The sequence below is a fragment of the Somniosus microcephalus genome, chromosome 9 (genome assembly GCF_052327205.1).
Source record: "Somniosus microcephalus isolate GS21.2 chromosome 9, FLI_Smic_1.0, whole genome shotgun sequence".
Classification (NCBI taxonomy): domain Eukaryota; kingdom Metazoa; phylum Chordata; class Chondrichthyes; order Squaliformes; family Somniosidae; genus Somniosus; species Somniosus microcephalus.
In genome coordinates this window covers 249,310,302-249,330,060 of record NC_140995.1, presented here as the reverse complement: position 1 = coordinate 249,330,060, position 19,759 = coordinate 249,310,302, and the positions used below count along the sequence as shown (strand labels likewise).

Genomic DNA, 19,759 nt, shown 5'->3' with positions numbered 1-19,759 from the left:
TGAGGTAAGAGTGATTGCCCTTGGCATCAAGGCAGCATTTGACAGAGTGTAGCATCAAGGAGCCCTAGTAAAACTGAAGTCAATGTGAATCGGGGGAAAATGCTCCACAGGCTGGAGTCATAGTCGTAGAGTCATACAGGACAGAAAGAGGTCCTTCGGCCCATTGTGTCTGCGCCGGCCATCAAGCCCTATCTATTCTAACCCCATTTTCCAGCACTTGGTCCATAGCCTTGTATGCTATAGCATTTCAAGTGCTCATCTAAATGCTTCTTGAATGTTGTGAGGGTTCCTGCCTCTTACCACCCTTTCAGGCAGTGAGTTCCAGATTCCAACCACCCTCTGGGTGAAAAAGTTTTTCCTCAAATCCCCTCTAAAACACCTTGAAACTATGCCCCCTGGTTATTGACCCCTCTACTAAGGGGAAAAGTTCCTTTCTATCTACCCTATCTATGCTCCTCATAATTTTGTACACCTCAATCAGGACCCCCCTCAGCCTTCTCTGCTTGAAGGAAAACAACCCCAGCCTGTCCAGTCTCTCTTCATAGCTGAAGCGCTCCAGCCCAGGTAACATCCTGGTGAATCTCCTCTACACCCTCTCCAATGCAATCACATCCTTCCTATAATGTGGCGACCAGAACTGCACACAGTATTCCAGCTGTGGCCTAACTAGCGTTTTGTACAGCTCCATCATAACCTCCCTGCTCTTATATTCTATGCCTCGGCTAATGAAGGCAAGTATCCCATATGCCTTTTTAACCACCTTATCTACCTGTCCTGCTGCCTTCAGGGATCTATGTACATGCACACCAAGGTCCCACTGATCCTCTGTTCTTCCTAGGGTCCGACCATTCATTGTGTATTCCCTTGCCTTGTTAGTCCTCCCAAAATGCATCACCTCACACTTTTCAGGGTTAAATTCCATTTGCCACTGTTCTGCCCATCTAACCATCCCGTCTATATCATCCTGTAGCCTGAGGCTTCCCTCCTCGCTATTTACCACACCACCAATTTTCGTGTCATCTGCGAACTTACTGATCATACCTCCTACATTCATATCTAAATCATTAATGTACACTACAAACAGCAAGGGACCCAGCACCAATCCCTGCGGTACACCGCTGGACACAGGCTTCCAGTCACAAAAACAACCTTCGACCATCACCCTCTGCCTCCTGCCACTAAGCCAATTTTGGATCCAATGTGCCAAAATGCCCTGGATCCCATGGGCTCTTATCTTCGTGACCAGTCTCCCATGTGGGACTTTGTCAAAAGCCTTACTGAAGTCCATGTAGACTACATCAACTGCACTACCCTCATCCACGCACCTAGTCACCCCCTCGAAAAATTCAATCAAATTGGTTAGACATGATCTCCACCTAACAAAGCCATGCTGACTATCCCTGATTAATCCTTGCCTCTCCAAGTGGAGACTAATTCTGTCCCTCAGAATTTTTTCCAATAATTTCCCTACCACTGATGTTAGGCTCACTGGCCTGTAATTCCCTGGTTTATCCCTACTACCCTTCTTGAATAATGGTACTACGTTAGCTGTTCTCCAGTCCTCTGGCACCTCCCCTGTGGCCAGAGAGGTTCTGAAAATTTGTGTCAGAGCCCCTGCAATCTCCTCCCTTGCCTCACACAGCAGCCTGGGATACATCTCGTCTGGGCCTGGGGATTTATCCACTTTTAAGCCCGCTAAAACCGCTTGTACCTCCTCCCTCTCAATGCTAATTTGTTCAAGTGTATCACAACCCCCCTGCCTGATTTCTATGCCTACATCGTCCTTCTCCATAGTGAACACAGATGCAAAATATTCATTTGAAACTCACCTACATCTTCCGGCTCGACACACAGATTGCCACTTTGGTCCCTAATGGGCCCTACTCTTTCCCTGGTTATCCTCTTGCCCTTAATATACTTATAAAACACCTTGGGATTTTCCTTTATTTTGCCCGCCAGTGTTTTTTCATGCCCTCTCTTCGCTCTCCAAATTTCTTTTTTAAGTACCCCTCTGCACTTTCTATACTCCTCTAGGGCTTCCACTGTTTTTAGTCCTTTGTATCTGCCAAAAGCCTCCCTTTTTTTCCTAATCCATTCTTGTATGTCCCTTGACATCCAGGGTTCCCTGGACTTGTTGGTCCCACCCTTGACTTTTACAGGAACATGTTGGTGCTGTACACTCTCCATTTCCTTTCTGAATGACTCCCACTGCTCTGATGTGGATTTTCCTACAAGTAGCTGATCCCAGTACACTTTGGCCAGATCCTGCCTTATCATATTAAAATCGGTTTTCCCCCAATTTAGAACCTTTATTTCTGGTCCATCTTTGTCCTTTTCCATGACTACCTTAAATCTCACCGAATTATGGTCACTGTCACCAAAATGCTCTCCTACTGACACTTCTACCACTTGCCCGGCTACATTCCCTAGAATTAGGTCCAGTACCGCCCCCTCTCTTGTAGGACTTTCTACATGTTGGCTCAAAAAGCTCTCCTGAATGCACTTTAAGAATTCCGCACCCTCCAAGCCTTTCACACTCTGACTATCCCAGTTAATATTGGGGAAGTTGAAATCCCCTACTATTATTACCCTATTATTTCTACACTTCTCTGAGATTTACCTACATATCTGTTCCTCTATCTCCCCCTGACTGTTTGGGGGCCTATAGTACACTCCCAGCAAAGTGCTTGCCCCCTTTTTGTTTTTAAGTTCTACCCATATGGCCTCATTAGAGGAACCTGCTAAGATATCATCCCTCCTTACTGCAGTAATTGACTCCTTGATTAATATTGCAACACCCCCTCCTCTTTTACACCCCCTTCTGTCTCGCCTGAAGATTCTATACCCCGGAATATTGAGCTGCCAGTCCTGCCCCTCCCTCAACCATGTCTCTGTGATAGCAACAATATCATACCCCCATGTGTTCATCAACACCTTCAATTCATCTGCCTTATTCATAAGACTCCTTGCCTATATTAATGATCTAGACGAAGGAACTAGATGTAATATCTCCAAGTTTGCAGACGACACAAAGCTGGGTGGGCGTTTGTGCTGTGAGGAGGATGCAGAGAAACTCCAGTATGATTTGGGCAGGTTGGGTGATTGGGCAGATGCATGGCAGATGCAGTATAATGTGGATAAATGCGAGGTTATCCACTTTGGTGGCAAAAACAGGAAGACAGATTATTATCTGAACGGCAATAGATTGGGAAAAGGGGAAGTGCGACGAGACCTGGGTGTCCTTGTGCACCAGTCGCTGAAGGTAAGCATGCAGGTGCAGCAGGCAGTTAAGAAGGCAAATGGTATGTTGGCCTTCATAGCGAGAGGGTTCGAGTACAGGAGCAAGGATGTCTTGCTGCAGTTGTACAGGGCCTTGGTGAGACCACACCTTGAGTATTGTGTGCAGTTTTGGTCGCCTTATCTGAGGAAGGGCGTTCTTGCCATGGAAGGAGTGCAGCGAAGATTCACCAGACTGATACCTCGGATGGCAGGAATGACGTATGAAGGGAGATTGGGTCGATTAGATTTATTTTCGCTAGAGTTTAGAAGAATGAGAGGGGATCTCATTGATACTTATAAAATTCTAACAGGACTAGACAGACTAGATGCAGGAAGGATGTTCCCGATGGTCGGGGAGTCCAGAACCAGGGGTCACAGTCTAAGGATAAGGGGTAGGCCATTTAGGACAGAGATGAGGAGGAATTTCTTCACCCAGAGAGTGGTGAACCTGTGGAATTCACTACCACAGAAGGCAGTTGAGGCCAACTTATTAAATATATTCAAGAAGGAGTTAGATATATTTCTTAAGGCTAAAGGGATCAAGGGATATGGGGAGAAAGCAGGGACAGGGTACTGAATTTGAATGATCAGCCATGATCTCATTGAATGGCGGAACAGGTTCAAGGGGCCGAATGGCCTACTCCTGCTCCTATCTTCTATGTTTCTATGCATTAAAATGCCATCCAGCCTTGCCATACTCCCTTGCGCCGTTACATATTTGCTCTGCCTTCCAGACTGACTTGTTTTTTCCTCTATATTTGGCTGTGCATCACCCCCTACTATAGCTCCACTCCATATCCCATCCCCCTGCCAAATTAGTTTAAACCTCCCCGCAAGGATGTTGGTCCTGTTCCAGTTCAGGTGCAACCCATCCGACTTGTACAGGTCCCACCTTCCCAGAAACAGACCCAGTGATCCAGGAAACTAAAGCCCTCGCTCCTGCACCAACTCTTTAGCCACGCATTCATCTGCTCTATCCTCCTATTCCTATACTCACTAGCACGTGGCACCGGGAATAATCCAGAGATTACAACCTTTGAAGTCCTGCTTTTTAATCTGCTACCTAGGACCTCATCCCTCTTTCTACCTAGCACAAAGGAAGATGGTTGTGGTGATTGAAGGTCAATCATCACAGCCCCAGGACATCGCTGCAGGAGTTCCTGAGGGCAGTGTTCTAGGCCCAACCATCTTCAGCTGCTTCATCAATGACCTTCCCTCCAACATGTCAGAAATGGGGATGTTCGCTGATGACTGCACAGTGTTCAGCGCCATTCGCAACTCCTCAGATAATGAAGCAGTACATGCCCGCATGCAACAAGACCTGAACAACGTTCAGGCTTGGGCTGATAAGTGGCAGGTAACATTCACGCCACAGAAGCGGCAGGCAATGACTATCTCCAACAAGCGAGAGTCTAACCACCTCCCAAGATATTCAACGGTATTACCATCGCCGAATCCCCCACCATCAACAGCCTGGGGGTCACCACTGACCAGAAACTTAACTGGACCAGCCACATAAGAGGCGGGGTGGGGCCTATTAGGGACAAAGAAGGTGATATATGCTTAGAGGCACAGGGCAAGGCTAGATTACTTAATGAGTATTTTGTATCAGTATTTACTAAGGAAGAGGAGGTCAGAGGCTAGGTATTCTGCGGCGAGTGTCTCACCTCCTGACTCCCCAAAGCCTTTCCACCATCTACATGGCACAAGTAAGGAGTGTGAAAACTGCAAAACCGCTAAAGTGACGTCACAACCGGGGAAGGAGCTGATTGGTAAGTAGGACCTGGTGAGTATTTCTACAGACCAGTTGTTAAAGTAAAAGTAAGGTCTCTAGTTTAGAGTAAGTAGTGTGTAAAGTGAAGTAAGGTCCCTAGTGTATTTAATATTCTTTAATTTAAAGGAAGTAAAGGGAGTAAATTAAGGGTAGGACATGGCAGGGCAACTCGGCAGCGTGGACTGCTCCTCCTGTGCCATGTGGGAAGTCAGGGACACTTTCGGTGTCGAGGGTGAACACGTGCAGGAAGTGTCTCCAGCTGCAGCTACTCGAAATCCGCGTTTCGGAGTTGGAGCTGCGGCTGGAGTCACTGTGGAGCATCCGCGAAGCTGAGATCTACATGGATAGCATGTTTAATGAGGTGGTCACACCGCAGGTAAAGAGTGCACAGACAGAAAGGGAATGGGTGACCACCAGGCAGAGTAAAAGAACTAGGAAGGTAGTGCAGGAATCCCAGGGTCCATCTCCCTCTCCAACAGATTTTCCGTTTTGGATACTGCTGGGGGAGATGGTTTCTGAGGGGAATGCAGCAAGAGCCAAGTCGATGGCACTACGAGTGGCTCAGCTGCACAGGAGGGGAGGAAAAAGAGTGGGAGAGCAATAGTGATAGGGGATTCTATCGTAAGGGAAACAGGTAGATGTTTCTGTGGCCGCAGACGTGACTGAAGACATGGTATGTTGCATCCCTGGTGCCAGGGTCAAGGATGTCACTGAACGGCTGCAGGACATTCTGAAGGGGGAGGGTGAACAGCCAGAGGTCGTGGTCCATATTGGTACCAACGACATAGGTAGAAAGAGGGATGAGGTCCTGCAAGCAGAATATAGGGAGCTAGGAAATAAATTAAAAAGCAGGACCTCAAAGGTAGTAATCTCAGGATTACTCCCAGTGCCACGTGCTAGTGAGAGCAGAAATAGGAGAATAGACCAGATGAATGCGTGGCTGGAGAGATGGTGGAGGAGGGAGGGATTTAAATTTCTGAGGCATTGGGACCGATTCTGGGGAAGGTGGGACCTGTACAAGCTGGGTGGATTACACCTTGGCAGAAACGGTACCAACATCCTCGCAGGGGGGTTTGCTAGTGCTGTTGGGAAGGATTTAAACTAGTTTGTCAGGGGGCTGGGAACCTAAGTGTGGACCCAGAACGAAGAGAAACAAAGCTGGAAGTGCAAGTTAGAAAAGTAGTCAGCAAAACTAGTGGGGAGCAGAAACAAAGGCCAACAGTAAAGAGGGCCAAAGTGCAGAAAAATATTAAACAGGCAAAGGTGAAGGCACTTTATCTAAATGCACGTAACATTTGCAACAAGGTGGATGAATTAATGGCACTAATAGAAGCACGGTGGCATAGTGGTTAGCACTGTTGCCTCACAGCGCCAGGGACCCGGGTTCAAATCCGGCCTCGGGTGACTGTCTGTGTGGAGTTTGCACATTCTCCCCGTGTTTGCGTGGGTTTCCTCCGGGTGCTCCGGTTTCCTCCCACAGTCCAAAGATGTGTGGGTTAGGTTGATTGGCCATGATAAAAAAAAATTGACCCTTAGTGTTAGGGAGGATTAAATACGTGCGGTTACGGGGATAGGGCTTGGGTGGGATGGCTGTCGGTGTAGGGACCGGGTGCTAGGGTTTGGATGATCAGCCATGATCTCGTTGAATGGCAGAGCAGGCTCGAAGGGCCGAATGGCCTACTCCTGCTTCTATGTAAATGGATATGATGTAATTGCCATTACAGAGACATGGTTGCAGGGTAACCAAAGCTGGGAACTGAATGTTCCAGGGTACTCAACATTTAGGAAGGACAGACAAAAAGGAAAAGGAGGTGGCGTAGCACTGTTAATAAGGGATGAGATCGGTATGGTAGAGATAAAAGATCTTGGCTCGGCAGATCGTGATGTAGAACTGGAATCAGTTTGGGTGGAGCTAAGAAACAGCAAAGGGCGGAAAACATTGGTGGGAGTTGTGTATAGGCCACCAAACAGTAATGGTAATGTAGGGCACAGCATCAATCAAGAAATTAGAATTGCATGTAACAAGGGCAATACGGTAATCATGGGGGACTTTAATCTACATATTGACGGGGCAAATCAAATTACCACTAATGGTATGGAGGGCGAATTCTTGGAATGCATGCGAGATGGGTTCCTGGCTCAGTATGTGGAGGAACCAACCAGGGAACAAGCTATTCTGGATCTGGTACTGTGTAATGAGAAAGGGCTAATCAATAATCTTGTGGTAAAGGGGCTTTAGGGACAAGTGACCATAATATGATTGAATTTTACATTAAGTTTGAGAGTGATGTAGTCCAATCTGAAACTAAGGTCTTCAATCTAAACAGAGGAAACTACAAGGGTATGAGGGACAAGTTGGCCATGGTAGATTGGGAGACTACATTAAAAGGTATGAAGGTGGACATACAATGGCTAACATTCAAGGAAATACAGGAAACTCTTTTTTATCCTGCACCGACGGGACCGGCGTGGTGCCGGTTTATCAAAAAGTCCGGATTACAGAGAGTTATAGTAAAAGGTACGAGAGCTCCGTACACAGCAACAAATCCAGGCTTCCCTGTTGCTTAGCAACAGCTGCAAGAACCCGGCCACAGACCAAGCGCCCCTGTTGCTTAGCAACAAGTGCAGAAACCCCCGATTATGTTGTGTCTGTGTATAATAAGACACAGACTGCAGGAGAACGGTACAACAGGTGTTTACTCAACGTGGCTCACGCTGGAACTGATCTGTACAGATTACTGCTCAGTGCTATATACAGGTGTGGTCACTGCCGGTACTGCAGTATACATGAGCTGTAAAAAGTAGATCCCCCCTTAAAGGTATATACATTACAATTCCTCCCCTTTTAGATTAACAGTACCATAACACTCATTTAACAATTAAATATCAAACTAATTACAATTAACACTTTTAACATGCAACATTAGCTGAAAATAGTCTATTTATATATTCAGTCTTTGGGGAGGCTTCCTGATCCTTTCTGGATAGCGCCTTTCCCGAGTGTCTTGCTCTTGGTGCGGAGGCGATTCTGGCCCCCTGTCGTCGGTTGGTTCATCAGCTTCCGATGCTACTGTTTCTGGGGTAGATGCGACCTGTACGTCGGGTTCATCACCAGGTACGTATGGGCGAGGCATGGGGTTGACTTGTTCCTGTGACTCTAGGATCTGGTCAGCATGGCGTCTCACGATGCTCTCCCCAACGTCCACTGTGTACATTAGTGGGCCCTGCCGTGTGCATATCGTTCCTGGCTGCCATTTTTCTGTTCAGTAGTCGCGGGCCAAGACTGGTTGCCCTACATTGAAGCTCCTTGTTGGCTTCTCATGGATGTGCTGGAATTGCTTACTCTCAACATCTCTTCGTACGTTTGGTCTGAGCAAATCCAGGCGAGATCTTAACCTTCGGTTAAAGAACATCATGGCTGGGGCCTGGTTGGTGACTGCATGTGTCGCATTCCGGTAGGCGAACAGGAAATTGTCCACCTTGTGCCGCAGCGGAATGTTGTCATTGTACATAGCCTTTATTGCCTTCTTAAAGGTTTGTACGAACCTCTCAGCCAATCCATTTGTGGCTGGATGATACGGGGCGGATGTGTAATGCCTTACCCCATTCTTTTTCAAGAACCTCCGGAACTCTTCGGACACAAACTGTGGTCCGTTGTCGGAGCAAATTTGTTCTGGCAAGCCATTCCTGGCAAAAATGGTCCGTAGGACTGCAATAATTTTCTCTGTGGTGGTGGAGGACATTTTGATGACCTCAGGCCATTTTGAGTGCGCATCCACGGCTATTAAAAACATTGAGTCCATGAATGGACCAGCAAAATCAATATGCACCCGTTGCCATGGAGATGAGGGCCACTCCCATGGGTGTAGAGGGGCCTGCGGTGGTGCATTTTGGACTTTCTGGCATCCTGAGCAGCTCTTGGTCAGGTCCTCGATTTGTTTATCGATTCCCAGCCACCACACATAAGCCCTGGCTAGGCTTTTCATTTTTACCCCTCCCAGATGACCCTCATGAAGCTCATTGAGCACTCTATCCCTTAACTTGGGTGGAATTACCACTCGGGATCCACACATCAAGGTCCCCGGCACACTGACAGCTGTTCTCTCCTTGTCGAAAATGCTGGCAACAGTGAGTCGCCATGTGCTGGCCATCCCTTCACCGTCAAATCATATACCCGAGACAGTGTTGGGTCATTTCGGGTTTCCTTTTCGATACAAGCGTTAGTTACCGGTAGGTATTCAACTATAGTCGAATGGAATATTTCGACAGGATCCACTGCTGGTGCTTCCTCCGCAGTAGGCAGTGGCAGGCGTGATAGCCCATCAGCATTTCCATGCTGTTTCGTGCCCTTATATTCAATCTCATAGTGGTGCGCCCCTAGAAAAGTGGCCATCTTTGTAGTCGTTGCGCAGTCATCACCGGAACGCCCTTCTTCGGATTAAAAATGGAGACAAGAGGCTGGTGATCAGTCAGCAAGGTGAATTTCTGCCCGTGCAGATAATGATTGAACTTTTTCACTCCCCACACTAGGCTGAGGGCCTCCCTGTCAATCTGGGAGTAGTTATGCTCGGCTGAGGTTAGTGATCGAGACGCAAAGGCTATTGGCCTCTCTGAGCCGTCCGAGAATTTGTGCATAAGGACTTTAAAAAATTTTGGGCTTGCGTTTTCTTCAATTTTAACCGTCGCTGTCATGCCTTTTAGTGTTCCGAGTCCTTGCTGGAACACTTATTTCGCGTCAGTTAGGATCTTTGACAGTCGCCCAGCTGTGACGTCGTCATCCTTTTTGTCAGCCACAGTCAGTGCCTGTATGGAATGCCAATCCAGTTGTATTTTCCGGATCCATTCACGTCCCAGTAATGGTGGTCCTCCATCTTGCAATACATACAGGTCTAGTTTTGGTGTTTCCTTATCGTTATATATAACGGTCACCCTTATTTTTCCTTTGGGGTAGACTTTTTGCCCCGTGTACGTCTTCAAAATAATTTTTGTGTCTCTCAAGGGTATGTGTGAGGATAGCCGCTCGTAGTCCCGTCGGTTTATGACTGTTAGGGCTGATCCTGTGTCCAATTCCATCTTTACCTGGACTCCTGCTATCTTGAGAGTGACCCAAATGGTTCGGTGATCCTCCGTTGTGATCACATTATGTAGTTTCAGACAACTCAGTTCCCTGCTTTCGGAGTCGTTATCACTCTTTTGTTCGTCTGAACTATTCTCCGTCATCTTATGTACCTTCTTGTACTTTTCTTTGGTAGGTTTCTTATTGCTGGTTTTCTTTCCCGACCTGCAGACTCGTGCTATGTGTCCTACTTTTCCACACTGTCTGCACACTTTGTCTTTGAACCAGCAATCATTCTGGTCGTGTGTTGTTCTGCCGCAGCGATAGCACTTCTCTGTTCCATATGACATTTCGTTTGTGCCATATTCTTGCGGTCTCTGTTGTATCTCTGCAGCGCCCCGTGCTGCTGCTTCATATGATACTGCAATGCTGAAAGCCTTTTCCAGCGTAAGGTCCTTTTCAGATAAAAGCCGTTTCTGGGTTCCTTCACTTTGAAGTCCACACACAAACTTGTCCCTTAAGGTATCTGCCAGTCCCGCTCCAAACTGGCAGTGTTTCGATAGTTTGCGCAGTTCTGTTAAATAATCAGCATTGCTTTCATCCTTATGCTGGTTCCGTTTGTGAAATTTGAATCTTTCTGCTATCAGCAGCGGTGTGGGGTTTAAATGTTCCTGTAGTATCGTTACTATGTCTTCAAAACTCTTTTCCATTGGCTTCGTTGGGGTTACTAGATTTCGTAATGAACCATACGTCTTTGCACCCATTAAATTTAACAATACCGACGCTTTCTTGTCATCTGACACCTCATTTGCCTTGCAGTATACCTCTATTCGTTCGACATATGTAGTCCAATCTTCGACTTCATTGTCAAATGCGGTGATACTGCCATTCTTCGGCATTTTGGGTGTGGTTTAAAATGGCGTCTCCCAATGACTTAAAATGGCGTCTCCCGCGCTTTCCTTCCTCCCCCGCTGCTGCCAACGCCGCTCCCGGCGGTTCTCGTGGCAATGGCAGCGCCCTGTAGGTTTTGCGCGCTTCTCCTGTGCTGCTGCCAACACCGCTCTCGGCGGTCCTCGTGGCAATGGCGGCGCCTTGCGGGTTTCTGTGCATCTCTCTCTCCCTCTCTCCGACGCTGCTCGGCCCCTGAACACCGGCTGTGCCCTGTGCGCTCTGCCCTCTCTCTCTCTCCCCCGTCGACGCTGCTCGGCCCTTTGCTGTGCCGCTCGGTCGGGCTCTAGCCCGCTGCTGTCCGGGAAAGGTCTGCGCACTACCTGTTGCCAGCCCGTTTCGCTGGACCACCTCGACTGGAAAGCCAAGCCTGGCTCTCGACAGCCTCCCCCGCAATTCTCGAGTCTCTGCTGGATGACTGGGCGGTTGCCCGTGGTTGACGCCCGAGTCTCTGGCCTTGACCTCCAATCCACTGATCTCCAGGAACGAATCCCCGGGAGGTGATGCAGAGTTGCAGGTAGGTTCGAACTTGCCTTGTCGCCAATGTTGTGTCTGTGTATAATAAGACACAGACTGCAGGAGAACGGTATAACAGGTGTTTACTCAACGTGGCTCACACGGGAACTGGTCTGTACAGATTACTACTCAGTGCTATATACAGGTGTGGTCACTGCCGGTACTGCAGTATACATGAGCTATAAAAAGTAGGTCCCCCCTTAAAGGTATATACATTACAGATTACGCAGCCAAGAATCAAGAAACGGCCACTAATATGAAGAAAAACTTAACTGAACCTATTCCTGAACTTTGCCGGTTAACCGAGATTTCCGGTTGTTTGGGTGCCGGTAAATCGAGAGTTTCCCGTAATGCGTAATTTGCAACAAACGGCGCTGGAGGAGAGCAGACGTGTCTCTGTGAGCTCCCACAGCTTTGTTTATTTTTGAATTTTCCACCCTTTTTCGCTGCTGCTGCCGCTCTACCTTCGCTTTGGGGCCTATCTACCTGCCTCGCCTCTGGGCCTACCTGCCTTTCCGTCGCCGCTCGGCCGCCTCGTCTCCCGCGGGTCCGCTGCTGCTGCCGCCGCTTTGGGGCCTATCTGCCTCGCCTCTGGGCCTACCAGCCTCATCGTCGCCGTTCGGCCGCCTCGTCTCCCGCAGGTCCGCTGCTGCTGCCGCCGCTTTGGGGCCTATCTACCTGCCTCGCCTCTGGGCCTACCTGCCTTTCCGTCGCCGCTCGGCCGCCTCGTCTCCCGTGGGTCCGCTGCTGCTGCCGCCGCTTTGGGGCCTATCTGTCTCGCCTCTGGGCCTATCTGCCTTGCTTCTGGGCCTACCTGCCTTGCTTCTGGGCTTACCTGCTTCGCCTCTGGGCCTACCTGCCTCATCGTTGCCATTCGGCCGCCTCGGCTCCTGCGGGTCCGCTGCTGCTGCCGCCGCTTTGGGGCCTATCTGCCTCACCTCTGGGCCTATCTGCCTTGCTTCTGGGCCTACCTGCCTCGCCTCTGGGCCTACCTGCCTCGCCTCTGGGCCTACCTGCCTCGCCTCTGGGCCTACCTGCCTCGCCTCTGGGCCTACCTGCCTCGCCTCTGGGCCTACCTGCCTCGCCTCTGGGCCTACCTGCCTCGACTCTGGGCCTACCTGCCTCACAGCCGCCGCCTCGTCTCCCACGGGTCTGCTGCTGCTGCGGCCACTCTGGGCCTACCTGCCTCGCCTCTGGGCCTACCTGCCTCACCTCTGGGCCTACCTGCCTCACAGCCGCCGCCTCGTCTCCCACGGGTCTGCTGTTGCTGCGGCCACTCTGGGCCTATCTGCCTCGCCGCTGCTTTTATCACTGCCGCCGCTCGGCCGCCTCATCTCCCGCGGGTCCGCTGATGCTGCCGCCGCTTTGAGGCCTGTTTGCCTCGCCACTGCTTTTTCTTGTACATTTTACGTACTTTTTATTTATTATCATGTGTGTCCTGAGCGCGAAAGTGGTTATTATATATAGTCGCCAAACACTCTTAGACTTACGGAACATTTCAGTGGATTTTTACGGAAATACAGACATCACAACCAGAAACTTAACAAAGGACTTACCTGTGGAGGTACTGAGGGACAATGGAGAGCAGCGGGGGCAGGGGAGCCCACCCCTCGACCAGAACCATCAGGCCCCGGGGAGTAGGTGCAGACGAGCCCGCAGGTAGGGGCCGCGGGCAGGCCTGCTAGTTAGATCACACCGACGGGGGTGGAAACCAGCCTTGCCCAGCATTCTCCTTGCCAATGTTCAATCTCTGGCAAATAAGATTGACGAGCTGAATTGCCGTATCGCCTCACAGCGGGACATTAGGGAGTGCCGTGTCATGTTCCTAACAGAGTCGTGGCTAACCTCCATGATACCTGACGAGGCGGTGCAGCCCCAGGGATTCTTTTTGTTTCGGGCCGACAGAACAGCTGATTCAATGGGGAAGAACAGAGGCGGGGGTGTCTGCTGCCTGATCAACAACAACTGGTGTACAGATGTCCAGGTACTTTCACAACATTGTTCACCTAATCTGGAACTACTAACAATCAAGTGTCGCCCTTTTTATTTACCGAGGGAAATCTCTGCTATTCTCATGGCAGCAGTTTACATCCAGCCACGAGCCGACGCTAACACTACACTGAGCGAACTTTACAGTGAGGTTAGCAAACTTCAGAACCGGTATCCCGAGGCAGTTCCCATCATTGCGGGAGACTTTAACCACTGTAATCTAAAGAAAGTATTGCCGAAATACTTTCAACACATCTCCTGTCCGACGAGAAATGGAAAAACTCTAGATCACTGCTACACAACAATAAAACACGCCTACCATGCCATTGCTCGGCCGGGCTTCGGCAAGTCAGACCACGTCTCCGTGCTCCTACTTCCTGTTTACAAACAGAAGTTAAAGAGCACACCCACAACAGTGAAAATGGTGCGAAGCTGGACAGCGGACACAGAACTACAACTGCAGGGCGGGCTGGAAATAACGGACTGGAGTGTTTTCAAGAACCCAGACCTGGATGTGTATGCAGGCCACGTCACTGGATACATCAACAGACTGGTGGATGAATGCATTCCCACCAAGACTGTCCGTTTATTTCCCAACCGCAAACCATGGATGAACTCAGACATCCGCAACAAACTAAGAGAACGGTGTACCGCTTTCAAATCAGGGGGCACCAAACTCTACAAGAAGGCCAAGTATGACCTCAGAAAGGCCATCAAAACAGCAAAAAGAGACTATAAGAACAAACTGGAGTCCCAGTACGGCGGGGGCTCTGACGCCAGACGCATGTGGCAGGGACTAAGGGCCATCACCAACCACAAGGGGAGCTCAGCGGGAGTCACCAACACCGATCCCTCCCTACCAGACGAGCCGAACACTTTTTATGCTCGCTTTGAGAGGGAGAACACTGAGCCGGCCATCAAAACCCCCAGCCACCCAGAGGATTACACATTACAGCTGACTGAGTCCGAGGTCCGGAGAACCTTCAGGAGAGTGAAAGCACGGAAGGCAGCCGGCCCAGACGGGGTTCCACCCCGTGTCTTCAAGACCTGCGCAGACCAGCTGGCTCCTGTGTTCACGGACATTTTTAACATCTCATTGCAGCAGTCTGTTGTACCAGTGTGCTTCAAGGAGACAACCATTGTGCCGTTACCTAAGAAGACCAAGGTAACAGGCCTCAATGACCATCGTCCAGTGGCTCTAACATCCATAGCCATGAAGTGCCTGGAAAAGCTGGTCATGACACACATAAGCAGCATCATCCCCGACTCCTTGGACCCGTTCCAGTTCACATATAGGGCGAACAGGTCTGTAGACGATGCCATCTCCCTAACACTACACACTGCCCTGGAACACCTAGACAGGAGGGACACTTACGTCAGACTGTTGTTCATTGACTACAGTTCTGCATTTAATACTATTATTCCCTCCAAGCTGGTCCTGAAACTGAGGGACCTAGGCCTGGGCACCCCCATCTGCAATTGGATTCTGGATTTCCTGACTGGTAGGCCCCAAGTGGTGAAAATAGGGAACAACACCTCATCCACTCTGGTCCTCAACACCGGAGCGCCACAAGGCTGCTGCCTCAGTCCTTGGCTGTACTCTCTGTTTACACATGACTGTACAGCCATACACAGCAACAACCGGATCATCAAGTTTGCCGACGACACCACAGTAATTGCCCTGATAAGCAACGACGATGAGACGGAGTACAGAGATGAGATAGTGCAGCTGATGAGATGGTGCAATGACAATAACCTTGCCCTGAACATTGGCAAGACTAAGGAGCTCATCGTGGACTTCAGAAGCCACCGCGGGAACCACCGCCCCATCAGCATAGACGGGACACCAGCGGAAGTCGTCAGTTGCTTCCGATTCCTGGGACTGCAGATCTCCGATGGCCTGGCCTGGAATCACAACACTGAGCCATGCTGAAGAAGGCACACCAGCGCCTCTACCCTCTACGGTGCCTGAGGAAATGCGGCATAAGCACACAGTGGCTTGTGAACTTTTACCGCGGCACCATAGAGAGCGTCCTGACGGGTGGTGTCAATGTGTGGTATGGTAACACCACTGCACTGGACAGGAAAGCCATCCAGAGGGTTGTGAGGACGGCAGAAAAGATCATCGGGTGTGCACTTCCATCCATCGAGGAGATCTTTCAGATTAGGTGTCGGAACAAGGCCCGCTCCATCATCCAGGACCCCAATCACCCTGGGCACGAACTGTTCCCCCTCCTGCGGTCCGGCCGTCGGTACCGCAGCATCCGAACCAGGACCAGCAGGTTCAAGAACAGTTTCTACCCACAGGCAGTGCGCCTACTGAACTGCTAACCGCACTGCCCCATATATCATAGTCACATTCTCCCCCCCACCCTGGAACTGTATATCACATGAACCGTGAGCGCACAAGAACATTCTTGATCACTGGACTGTGTGCACATAGGACTCTTGTACCTCAACCTTAACATATAACTTATATAACTTATAACTCATTTGTACATTGCACACTGCATTTTAATTTATACTTATTTATTATACTTATACTACCATATACTTATCATATTATATTACTATTACTTCCAGTGGTAATAGAGGCTTTTTGCACTATTCATCATATCCTGCAACTTGGACTGTCATTGCTATACTTATTTGCTTATTGTTTCTATATTTATACTTGTCTTTACTTTTGCTTTTTATATTTATACTTGTATTGTGGGAGTGAGTGGGGAGTAAGCATTCCATTGTACTAGTTACATATGGCAATAAAATAATCTTGAATCTTGAAACATATATTCCTCTAGGACATAAAAACCCAAAAGGAAAAGTGATCCAACCATGGATAACAAAAGAAATTAAAGCTAGTATTAAGTCAAAGGAGGAAGCTTATAAAGTTGCCAGAAAAAGCGGTCAGCCTGGGGATTGGGATCTTTTTAGAAATCAGCAAAGGGGGACCAAGAAATTGATAAAGAAAGGGAAAATGGAATATGAGCACAAACTAGCGAAAAATATAAAAATGGATTGTAAAAGCTTCTATAGGTATGTGAAAAGGAAAAGACTGGCGAAGGTAAATGTAGGTCCTTTACAGTCAGAGACGGGAGAATTTATAATGGGGAATGAGGAAATGGCAGAGAAATTAAATAAATACTTTGTTTCTGTCTTCACGGAGGAAGACACAAAAAACCTCCCAGAAAGACGAGAAAACCAAGGGTGTGGCGAGAATGAGGAACTTAAAGAAATGATTATTAGTAAAAAAACAGTACTAGCAAAATTAATGGGACTAAAAGTCGATAAATCCCAAGGACCGGATGACCTACATCCTAGGGTTTTGAAAGAGGTGGCCATTGGGATAGTGGACGCATTGGTTGTCATCTTCCAAAATTCTATAGATTCTGGAACGGTTCCTGCAGATTGGAGGATAGCAAATGTAACCCCGCTATTTAAGAAAGGAGGGAGAGAGAATACGGGGAACTACAGACCTGTTAGCCTCACATCAGTAGTTGGGAAAATGCTGGAATCTATTATAAAGGATGCAATAACTGGGCACTTAGAAACTAATAGTAAAATTGGGCAGAGTCAACATGGATTTATGAAAGGGAAATCCTGTTTGACAAACCTATTGGAGTTCTTTGAGGATGTAACTAGTGGAGTAGACAAAGGGGAACCGGTAGATGTGGTGTATTTGGATTTTCAGAAGGCCTTCGATAAGGTCCCACACAAGAGGTTGGTGAACAAAATTAGGGCACATGGAATTGGGGGTAATATACTAGCATGGATTGAGAATTGGTTAACAGACAGAAAGCAAAGAGTAAGGATAAACGGGGCTTTTTCTGGATGGCAGGCTGGGGATTGGGATCTTTTTAGAAATCAGCAAAGGGGGACCAAGAAATTGATAAAGAAAGGGAAAATGGAATATGAGCACAAACTAGCGAAAAATATAAAAATGGATTGTAAAAGCTTCTATAGGTATGTGAAAAGGAAAAGACTGGCGAAGGTTAATGTAGGTCTTTTACAGTCAGAGATGGGAGAATTTATAATGGGGAACGAGGAAATGGCAGAAAAATTAACTAAATACCGCAAGGATCGGTGCTTGGGCCCCAGCTATTCATAATCTATATCAATGATTTGGATGAGGGGGCTAAATGTAACATTTCCAAATTTACTGATGATACAAAGCTAGGTGTCAGTGTCAGTTGCGAAGAGGATGTGAAGAGGCTTCAAGGGGATCTTGACAGGCTCAGTGAGTGGGTGAGAACATAGCAGATGGAATATAATGTGGATAAATGTGAAGTTATTCACTTCGGTAGAAAAAACAGAAAGGCAGAGTATTTCCTAAATGGTGAAAGATTGGGGAATGCAGATGCTCAAAGGGACCTGGGTGTCCTTGTACATGAGTCACTGAAAGTGAATGTGCAGGTGCAGCAAACCAGTAGGAAGGCAAATGGTATGCTGGCCTTCATTACAAGAGGATTTGAGTACAGGAGTAAAGAAGTCTTACTCCAATTATATAGGGCCTTGGTGAGACCACACCTGGAGTACTGTGTACAATTTTGGTCTCCTTACCTAAGGAAGGATATACTTGCCATGGAGGGAGTGCAACGAAGGTTCACGAGATTGATTCCTGGGATGGCAGGACTGTCGTATGAGAAGATATTAAGTAAACTAGGCCTATATTCTCTTGAATTCAGAAGAATGAGAGGGGATCTCATTGAAGCATACAAAATTATTACAGGGCTTGATAGGGTGGATGCTGGGAGAATGTTTCCCTTGACTGGGGAGTCTAGAACCAGGGGCCACAGCCTCAGGATAAAGGGTCGGCCATTCAGGACTGAGATGAGAAGAAAGTTCTTCACACAGAGGGTGGTGAATCTTTGGAATTCTCTATCCCAGAGGGCTGTGGAGGCTCAGTCATTGGGTATATTCAAACAGAAGTCGATAGATTTCTGACTAGTAAAGGCATCACGGGATATGGCGATAGGGCCGGTGAATGGAGTTGAGGCAGAAGATCAGCCACGATCTCATTGAATGGCGGAGCAGGCTCAAAGGGCCGAAAGGCCTACTCCTGCTCTTATTTCTTATGTTCTTACGTTCTTATGTGATGGAATACTCTCCACTTGCCTGGATGAGTGCAGCTGCAACAACACTCGAGAAGCTCGACACCATCCAGGACAAAGCAGCCCGCTTGATTGGCACCCCATCTACCACCTTAAACATTCACTCCCTCCACCACCGGTGTACCGTGGCTGCAGTGTGTACCATCTACAAGATGCACTGCAGCAACTCGCCAAGGCTTCTTCGCCAGCACCTCCCAAACCCGCGACCTCTACCACCTAGAAGGACAAGGGCAGCAGGCGCATGGGAACACCACCACCTCCAAGTTCCTCTCCAAGTCACACACCATCCTGACTTAGAAGCATATCGCCGATCCTTCATTGTCGCTGGGTCAAAATCCTGGAACTCCCTCCCTAACAGCACTGTGGCAGTACCTTCACCACACGGACTGCAGCGGTTCAAGAAGGCGGCGGCTCACCACCACCTTCTCCAGGGCAACTAGGGATGGGCAATAAATGCTGGCCTTGCCAACGACGCTCAGATCCCATGAACGAATTTTTAAAAAACTACTTTTGAAGTGTAATCACTGTTGTAATGTAGGAAACACGGCAGCCAATTTGCGCACAGCAAGATCCCACAAACAGCAATGTGATAATGACCAGATAATCTGTTTTAATGATGTTGGTTGAGGGATAAATATTGGCCAGGACATCGGGGTAACTCCCCTGCTCTTCTTTGAAATAGTGACATGGGATCTTATACGTCCACCTGAGAGAGCAGGCGGGGCCTCGGTTTAATGTCTCATCCAAAAGATGGCACCTCAGTACTACACTGGAGTGTCAGCCTAGATATTTGTGCTTTAAATCTCTGGAGTGGGATTTGAACCTACAACCTTCTGACTCAGAGGTGAGGGTGCTGCCCACTTAGCCACGGCTGTCACTGTGGGGGTGGGGGTGGGGGAGTGGTGTGAAGGGTCACTGTCCCGATCGAGTTGTCTGTCTGGAAATGACCAATGTAAGCAGGACACTGCCGGTTTGAAGCTGATCACCCATTGTCCCACGGGTCTGTACCCTGTGCGGTGAGGCAGTAACAAGGTTTGAAGCTGATCACCCATTGTCCCACGGGTCTGTACCCTGTGCGGTGAGGCA

At 48.6% G+C, this 19,759-nt stretch overlaps 1 protein-coding gene across 5 annotated transcripts in view; it reads right to left on the bottom strand.

Moving 5' to 3' along the window:
• The window catches only part of LOC147113203 (phosphofurin acidic cluster sorting protein 1-like), a 795,587-nt gene that overhangs the window by 149,035 nt on the left and 626,793 nt on the right, over positions 1 to 19,759 (bottom strand). For 2 of the 5 annotated variants that reach the window (XM_085998126.1, XM_085998127.1), the window contains one exon: positions 13,882 to 13,939. The exons of the other annotated variants lie outside the window; for them this stretch is intronic. In XM_085998126.1, the coding sequence (XP_085854252.1) occupies positions 13,882 to 13,939 (58 nt within the window). The remainder of the gene's footprint in view (positions 1 to 13,881; positions 13,940 to 19,759) is intronic. 5 annotated transcript variants of the gene reach the window in all.